The sequence below is a fragment of the Montipora capricornis genome, chromosome 8, assembly GCF_036669925.1.
Source record: "Montipora capricornis isolate CH-2021 chromosome 8, ASM3666992v2, whole genome shotgun sequence".
NCBI lineage: Eukaryota > Metazoa > Cnidaria > Anthozoa > Scleractinia > Acroporidae > Montipora > Montipora capricornis.
The window spans coordinates 29467781-29477164 of NC_090890.1; the positions used below are offsets into that span (position 1 = coordinate 29467781).

The 9384-nt window shown below is 37.6% G+C and overlaps 1 protein-coding gene across 2 annotated transcripts in view; it reads left to right on the plus strand.

Annotated features, from left to right (window-relative positions):
* Positions 1-1340: 1340 nt before the first annotated feature.
* Positions 1341-9384, plus strand: part of LOC138059131 (protein sidekick-2-like) — a 14203-nt gene continuing 6159 nt past the window's right edge. Inside the window, exons 1-2 of one of the 2 annotated variants that reach the window (XM_068904665.1) lie at positions 1341-1485; positions 8793-9065. In XM_068904665.1, the coding sequence (XP_068760766.1) occupies positions 1407-1485; positions 8793-9065 (352 nt within the window). In that variant the 5' untranslated portion in view covers positions 1341-1406. Of the gene's footprint in view, positions 1486-5493; positions 5595-8792; positions 9066-9384 lie in introns of those variants that run through there. The other variant, XR_011134156.1, reaches the window with a different exon arrangement.

The following is a 9384-nucleotide window of genomic DNA, read 5'->3' on the forward strand; positions in this document are numbered from 1 at the left end:
CTAAAAACAGCGAGAAATAAAAAAAAAAAGAAAAAGATTTTTTTACGCATTGTACTTCCTAATGTCATTTTCAAGAGATTATAATCTCTTGCATTTTTTTTAATACGTGGTATTTAGACCGACCGAGTAATTAAAAATGCATATGAAAGCGTGGTTTAGCTGCGTCTAAATAAATAATTGACGGGAAAAGAAATGATTGTATGTACTGGCGTATTAAAACTACAAAGGTAATAATAAAATGTTGCTTCTCGATTTGTCCTTGTCAAGTCGCGATCCACTCTAGAGTTCAAGTCAGAGTTTCAGTCAAGTCAGATCAGGACGTTTTTCTGATGGCATAGAAACTTCAAGATGTTGAGAGTTGTGAGAGAGATTAAATACTCCGACCATTACTTTTAGACAGAAGCACGAAATCGTCTTAGATTCCTTTTGGAAGAGAAAGACCCTTCTCTGGTATCCGATTTAAACAAAGGCGAAAGGCAAAGCACAAAAAGTGACATTAATTAAGCGTGTTTTCCATATTAAAAGGAAGTGTATTAGTATTAGCATACTTTTTATTCTCTCGCAGCTTTTCTCAAATGTCAACCCTTTGTCGTTGCTATGTAAATTCATTTTTTGGACAAAATATAAAACCCGAAACCAACAACTAGATGAGTCTCTAAAATAAAGATTCTGAGTCACGTCCGAACATGGTACAGAGGTCACTTTCAATTAACATGTAATAGCCATGTGCACCGTACGGAATAACTCTCTCTGTTGTCTTCCATTGTTAGAGTTTTAATTCTCATATGTGTCTGCTGAGTGAAATTTATCTTCAGATTTACACCACATATACACAACCTACAAAAATTTGGTTTTATCAACGGAGTTGATGATGTAAATTGACCACCGTACAGGGATTCTAAAAGCTGATGTTTCGAGCGTTAGCCCTTCGTCAGAGCGAATCCAACCTACAAAAGTTGTTCACCATTCGTTCTTCCGTAACTCCGTTCTTTCAATCGCTATCTGCAGCCACTATTTTTCTTCAAAGACTAAAGTTTCAAGTGGGTGTTTAATTCATCTTCTTCACAAATTCTCTCTTATCTTAGCCTGCGTCGCAGACAGACTTTTCCGCCCACTCATTACAGGTGTTAATTTGAATTCGTGGCCCGCTGCCGGCTGCAGGTCATCTTTATTTATGCGGTGCGTTACAATATTGACCGAATGAAAGATGATCGCTTCAGTATGCTTAATCAGCCAATCAAATAGCTTGCTTGCTGTTGGTCATTGTTCGGTCAACCAATCAAATTCTTTGCTACACTTGCTACATATGTCGGAGTGGTAGCCAATCAAAGTCCTCTTTCACCGAGGTACGTGTTTACTGCTGAAGAGGTGAAAAGTGCTCGTCTGGTAAAAAAATTCCAAGTAAAATGGCCTTTTTTGTTTGGAAATGCTCTTATTTGTGGACGACTTTAATTCTGGTCAACAACATATTATCGCAAGAAACAGGTAACATTGTTTCGTTTTCTTTTATCGTTGCGAGACGGTTCATCGTGCTTGATTGTTCAGAGTGGGTCAGGTTTTCTTTGTAACTATAGTTTCCTGGAAGCAGCTTTCAATAATCGTTTATGATTATCCGTTCCTTCTTCGGCATCGTATGGAAACGAGCTTGTTTGTTCATGAATAAAGTTATATACTTGACGTTATACTTAAGCTTATAACAATTTTTAAACATTCCCAGAAGTTTCCCAAAACATCCTTTCTTACTCACGCGTGCGTTTTAATTTCCTCCACTTTTAAACAAAATTTTTAGTTTTAAAATGAAATGGAGTAACGATATTTGCATACTTCGATCAGCTCCGATCGAGCCGAAATTATTTGGTATTTTGAATGTTATTATTGGTTTGCCATATGGAAATCAGTCGGAAAACGAGTTAAATTTATTCTTTTTTTTTTCTTCTCTTTTTTTCCCGTGTGGAAGCCTGCGTGGGAGGCGCTTGAGGGAAAGGGAAAGGGAAAGCTCACGTGCGAAGCGAGGGGAGTGCGAGGGAGAGGGGAAGGAAGCGCCTGCAGCAACGCCATTGTTATTTTCATTCCCCCCCCCCCCTCCCCCTAATTAATATATGCAAACTAGTAGTAATCAAAGATTATGGGAGTGCGTTCGACGCCGTCACTTAAATAAATAATTTCACTAGCCGACTTTCAGCCTCTGTCTATTGCTAAAATCCACGTTTTTTCATTGAGATATCATAGTGTCAAAGTTCATGCCAGTTTAGGAGGTCCCCTGTACAAACTACGATTTGTTGACACGTTGCGTGACAGCGCCAGTTCCGTAGACTCGCAAGTTCAATAGATCTAAAATATTTACATTTAAGCCGCAGTTTCACGTTGAAACTTTTAGCTGAAACTTGTGTGCGAAGGCGCTGCAAAAAAAGTTTCAGCAGGCGTTGCACCGTGTAACATAAGACCATAATTAATAGATGTAGGCTGGTTATGAAACTCGACAAGTTTCTTTGTTTCATGTTTTTGTTCGCTTTTTTGGCCTTGACCCTGCACAAAACCCGACAAAAACACGCTTTTTTCGGCAGGATAACCAATCAAAAGCTTCGACTAATTTATTCGATATTAACTTGCGAACCAAAAACAAAAGATTGTGCAGGGTCACGGTCGGTTCAACATCTAATTGCGACGTATATTGTTCCTGCTTTTGAAATTCCCAGGGTATCGTAACCAGTCCCTGGATTAACTTTGATAAAAGGTACAAAACTCGTTCGGAGACGTTGAAACTGGTCTCGAAATGTTGTTACTGGGTTGCCATAGGCAATCCAGTTAGAAAATGCGTTTGTTTGTTTTTGTTTTTCCGTGTCATGAAAAGGCTTGCCTGTCACTCCCCTGCTAAGTGGTGTCTTTGTGCATGGAGTCTTCTGTGCGCAATTGTTAGGTTTGAGGGGGCTGGGGTAATGCGTAGATTTCTCTGGTGCACACAGGAGAACATTTAATTATTAACCTGCAATGGCATCGAAAGTCATTGTAACGCGAATGGCGTTTTAGTGCATTTTTAAACAAAACTTACCCCTATGGAGCTCAAGAATGGAACGTCAATTGGATAAACAAGGCAGGCGGTGAAAAATAAATATCTGGAATCTTTAAAGCGACGAGTAATGGTCTTCGACGACAATTTCATTTTTCGCCGTTGGATATTACGTTAGCTTTGTCTCTAATATTTTACTAACTTGGTATTATATACAACACTGAAATCAAATGGCAATTTTTTTATGGATTTAACAAACATTAAAGGAATCGAACGCCTTGAATGCATCACAGTGTTTACTGAAGTCGCATCTAAGTTGTCTGGCAAGTTACATTCATTTTGTACTCAACTCTGCAAAGGTAAAAAAAAATTGAAATGTGAAAGTGAAAAATTATTTGAATGAAAACTTTTTGTTCTTTCGGAAAGGGTTTGATGTGAACTGTCAGAAATTTATTTAATTGCATATGCTTTGTGACACCGATTGTGTGTCTCGTTTGCACGCACGCAATTGAAATAGGAAGGGTTTTCTTCCTCTAATAGCAAATGTGTTGTTTGTTTCAATAAAGTTTTCGCAGAAAAAGATTTTCGTGAAATTTCCACTTTTTGTGAATTTATCATGTTTTGTAATTTTCGAGCTTAACAAATTTGCATACGTGTGTTGAAATGTGATACGGGAGGATTTTTGTGGAATAGCAGCTACTTTATTATTCATCAGCGTCACAATTTTTTGCCGATTTTGGGGCTCATTTTGTTGAAACTCAAGCACGCTTCCAACAGATCTGTTTATTTTCGTGACTTATGCGCTGCTTACAGTGCACTACCACAAAAATCCTCCCGTATGATATTTCAACACACGTATGCAAATTTGTTAAGCTCGAAAAGTATCCCGTACCCGCACCCCGTATTCTTCAACACACACTGTCACGGTGTCTACATTTCTGGATGAATTTCTTTATTTGGAGTCCATTGTATTGTCAACTGAACCTCTCTTGACAACTGGTGAAATGAATATTCATGTGGACGTAAACGATAATGCTGACACTGTGAAGTTTATAGATCTGTTGGAATCGATACTGATCGATGGCGCTAACCCAACATGCAAGAACACCAACACATGAGTCGGGTCACACTTTGGATTTAATAATAACTCGTGAATTGAACAATATAGTTCTAACCACGCCCATATCGGGCTGCTTTATGTCAGACCCTCGTATGGTACTATGCAAGCTGACGGATAAAAAGCAACCGTTATTGACTAAAGACGTGCGATATAGGAAAATTAAGTCCATTGATATTGAGTCTTTCAAGAAGGATATTCGATCAACCACAGTATGCCTAGAACCACCAGAAGCTATTGATGATCTAATGACTTGCTTAATAATACTACCTTATCGGATTTACTCGATAAATACGTTCCTTTAATTATTAAGACCATAACTGTTCGTCCTTGTGTTCTGTGGTTCAATGATGAAATTAAGACGGCAAAACAACTACGTCGAAAACGTGAGCGTGTATGGAGAAGAACACGTCTTTCACCTGATAAAGAGTTATTTGTCAAAGCTCGTAACCGTACTGTTCCCCTAACTGACCAAGCTAGACGTAATTATTACAAAACGTTTATTGATAATATCAGCGATAACCAAAGGAAGCTATTTAAAGCTGCTAGTACTCTTTTTAGTGGTTCTTCAGATGAACAGTATCCCCAACATAATGACTCCGTCTCTTTGGCCAATGACTTCGGACAGTTCTTTATTCAAAAGATTGAGAACATTCATCTGAAACTGGACAGTCTACAGACACTAGCTATAGATGAGGGAGAATTGTCTCATTACAACCTTCATTCTCTGGAACACCGTTTACTGTATTCCAACCTGTCCAGTTAACGGATGACACCGAGAAGTTAGTAATTAAGGCACCAAGCAAAACATGTGATGATAATGATCCTGTTCCAACACAAGTTGTGAAGGAATGTATAAATGAACTTCTACTATCCATATCTAATATTGTCAACTCATCATTGAGTAGTGCCATTGTCCCTAAAATCTGGAAGGAGGCCTTGGTGAAGCCAAAATTGAAAAAATCTAACCTGCATCTGATAAAAAAAAACCATCCTCCTGTGAGTAACCTTACCTTTCTCTCAAAGTCTGAAAGATCCCAGAAAAGGTAGTAGCCCAACAAATATTTCAATTGATGTCTTCTAACAACTAATTTCCTGAATTTCAATCGGCGTATCGCTCTTTCCATAGCACTGAAACTGCACTGATGCGAGTTTTGTAATGATATCTTGCTTCATATGAATAAACAACACGTTGTTCTTCTGGTCCCAGTTGTTCGAAGGGTGGACAGCACTGGATCCACTGGATAACTCAATTGGTTTTGCTAGTATTTGTCCGCTGGATAGCGTTATCCACCTTTTGAACAATCGAGGCCAGGTCAGTATTTCTTGACCTCACTCGCGGCAGTGCTGCGTTCGATACAGTGGATCATGACGTTTTACTGCATCGCCTTGAACACAGGTTTGGTATCTTGGATAGAGATATGTACATAAGAGGAGGGACATAAGTGCTTGGATAGCGCACTTAGTTGGGTAAGATCTTATTTGACAAATAGAACTCAGCGTATTGTCATTGACAATGGCAAATTGTCCCGTTTTGACCTAAATTGTGGTGTTCCACAATGGTCTTGTCTTGGACCGTTGTCGTTCTATATAAGCTATACTAGCGGTTTACTATCATTAAGCAATATCTACCAAGTGTACACTGTTATGCTGACGATACGCAGATGTTTCTAGAGTTCAAGCCAGATGATATTACTGCACAAAAAAAAAACGCTATAGCGGCTATGGAAGAATGTCTACATGAAATTCGAAAGTGGATGATATGGGACAGACTACTTATCAATGATGATACAACTGAGTTAGCTTGAGTTTGTGTTGCTAGGTACTAATGCTCAGCTTCGAAAAGTTAGTATCAGTACGTTGAGAATTGGTGAAGCAGAGGTACATTCCTCGACAGACCCTCTCAGGAATCTTGGAGTGTAAATCGTTCTAGCGCTGGAGCGCTAATTGGGGACACTGTAAACTGATATGGCGGCCGGAAGCTGGCAAAAACAGATGCCATCGCGTTTTGCAATAAAAAGCCAGTAGTTGTCTTCTGAAAGCTCATAAATATCTGTGTGAGTACTTATTCACATACAAAGACTGCTCAGATTGCAAAATCTCAGCTGACAAGTCACTTTTTTAAGTTACGTGATAGCATTCCAAACCGCAATTTTAACATCGTGTCACGCAAAAGCTTAGAAATTCAACCTTGCCTTATCACAAGACGATAAACCCCACCAAACTGAAAATTTGTGAAAAGACAAGTCTTCAACTGTTCCAATAACTAACTAAACTAAAATCCGAAAAGGATTGATAATTCCTTATTTTTTAGTTTTGATGACGTCACATGAAAACCAAGAATACGTTTATTGTGAAGCCACGTGTGATTAAGACTTGTAAAAGTCCTTTTTTCCACCTGCATAATATCAGAAGAATCAGAAAATACTTTAGCAGAGATTCCACAGAGAAGCTAATACATGCATTTGTCTTGAGTAGATTGGACTATTGTAATGGTCTCTTGTATGGACTACCAAAACACTTCAAAATTACTGATAGTACAAAATGCAGCCGCTAGAATTGTATACACACTTTTTTTATACATAAGAATGTTGTTTTTCCGGCCCAGGCTGAATATTCTTATTTTTCTGCCGATTTTAGGCTGAAAATATTCTTGTATTATTCTTTAATTATAGCTTATGACATTTGCGATTTAGAATTTATTTGGGTATCAATTACAAGTGTTTGGTATCTAGATCTGTATCGCGTTACACGTGCTCCATCGCATCGCTATAGCTAGCTGTAGTGCAGGTTTTTTCGTTTTGTTGGCTAGTTTCGCCGTTCAGAGAAAGGAATAATTTTATACGGTTAAGTTAAAAACATAATAATATGGGTGACAAATTACTCCTTAATTTTCGCGCGAAATTTCAGCGTTAATTTATAATTTCACAGGTGAAATTACATTGTTGCCATGGTAACTTTTCATATAGTGCTAAAATGGCGTCCAGGTTTGAAAATTAAGGAGTAATTTGTCACCCATGTTATTAATAGCTAATCAAATGGTATACCCGTCAAATGAATTTGAATTTGGACAATCGCGCGTGAAATTATTCCCTAATTTCACGTGTCACCATTTGATTACCCATACTAAAATTGTATTGTATTTACAGATGTTTCAACAAACAAAATTATATCTATCCTTTTCAAGATCTCAGCCTCGGCTTTATTCTTAAAATATTGTTAAAATTTCGCAAATTTCATTGTTGCACCTGGAAACTTTAAGTTAAATCATAGTTAATAGATGTAGGCTGGTTATGAAACTCGACAAGTTTCTTTGTTTCATGTTTTTGTTCGTTTTTTTGGCCTTGGCCCTGTACAAAACCCGACAAAAACACGCTTTTTTCGGCAGGATAACCAATCAAAAGCTTCGACTAATTTATTCGAAATTAACTTGCGAACAAAAAACAAAAGATTGTGTAGGGTCACGGTCGGTTCAACATCTAATTGCGACTGTATTGTTCCCGCTTTTGAAATTCCCAGGGTTTCATAACCAGTCCCTAGTTTAACTATGGTCTGTAAGAGTAGCTGGATTTACCAGCATTGGTGTTGGAGAATTCACTGTTGCATTAAAAAGGTTTCCACTTGAAGGAGGTACTGTAAGAAAAAATCAGAGACCCTAAGACTTTAGAACATAGTTCACAGACTATAGAATTCAGGGCTTCATAGGAACAGCACATGTGCATTAGGCCTTTTTCGATATATTAAAATTCAGCTTGATAGTGAGTCAGTGAGGACAAAGACAAAGGAAAGTGGATGATATGTAATTATTTTTCACATTAATTCCCACGTGTTTCTATTGTCTTTGTCCTCACTGCCTCACTTTCAAGCTGAATATTTAATACATCGAAAATGGCCTATTATTGCACAACAGTAAGAGTTTTTATCATTATTTTAATGATATGGAAATAAGCAGCTTTGTATTCAATAATATTTGGTAACTGGTAACTGATAAGAATGGAATTTGCTCTTGTTGATCATCTTTCTATTGTACATGTGGTTGATGTTAGTTGGTGATATGTTTGAGTAACATTCGATTATCTCAGCCAGCCTTAAATACAGCTGATATTTAAAACTCGGATATCCAGAGTCCACAGAGCGGGTGTTGTGCCAATACATGAGAGTAGCTTACATGTCAATGTACACATTGAAAAAAATCGTTGCACAGATCTTTGTATCACCATATACCAGTTATACAATGTAGATTTGAAAGTTGCACAGACATTGTTACATAAATTCTTGAGTAAGCCTCAATGACCCTTCAGGATGTCTGATGTAAAGTTTAAAAAGGACTTATTCTCTGGTTAAAAAACGTTTAATAAAGTATAAAAATGATGCTGAAAATGACAGCATATTTATAATAAATACCCTTAGTTGGTTTGCATTAATTAATTGTCTTCTCAGACTGGGTTTCCTAATAATTATCATCATCACCTTTATGTCGATTGCTTCTAATTACATTTAGCACCATGGTGTCAAGTTCTTATTGCTCCTTGTGTGATGGGTTCTTATTTTACTTGCTTTACCTTTTTCCTTAGTTGTCGAATGAGTACACCACAGGGTGATGACCTAAGAAATAATTAATGCAAAACGAATGGAACACATGCATTGTGAATACCTTTTTTTTTCCAGCTCCTTCCCCTCCCAGGAACCTACAGCTGCGTGTAGTTTCATCTACTTCAATTGAAGCAAGTTGGGATGAGCCTGAAACAAAAAATGGAAACATCAGACATTATGCTGTCTCGTATGGCAAAAACAGGCTTGATTCTCATCTTTATACAACAGAAACTAAATACCTCCTGACATCTTTGGACGAAAATACACTTTACTCTGTTCAAGTGACTGCTGAAACCAGTGTTTCTGGAAATCCATCGGGCACTAAACAAGCCACAACACTCGAAGATGGTGAGATCTTGATAAATATGAACGGTCAGATCTTATAGATTTTCAAGATGTGGTTTGACTTCCCTCACTCCTCCCTCCTTGCTAATGTAGATTGTTCAAATAACGATTATATTTAAAGAAAGTGAGTTTAAAATTATTGGTGATACTTATTCCTCTTCTTTTGTCAAGGCAGATACATACTGAGTATTGTCACCTGTTAACAAACCAATAACTTGTATTTAACGTTTTTGTGCAGCGTACTTAAGCTGACACAAAATTTTGTTCCTCCGTTTTCCTTCTCCTCGTCCTCCTCTTCCTCCAATTTTGACCTTTTCAGTGA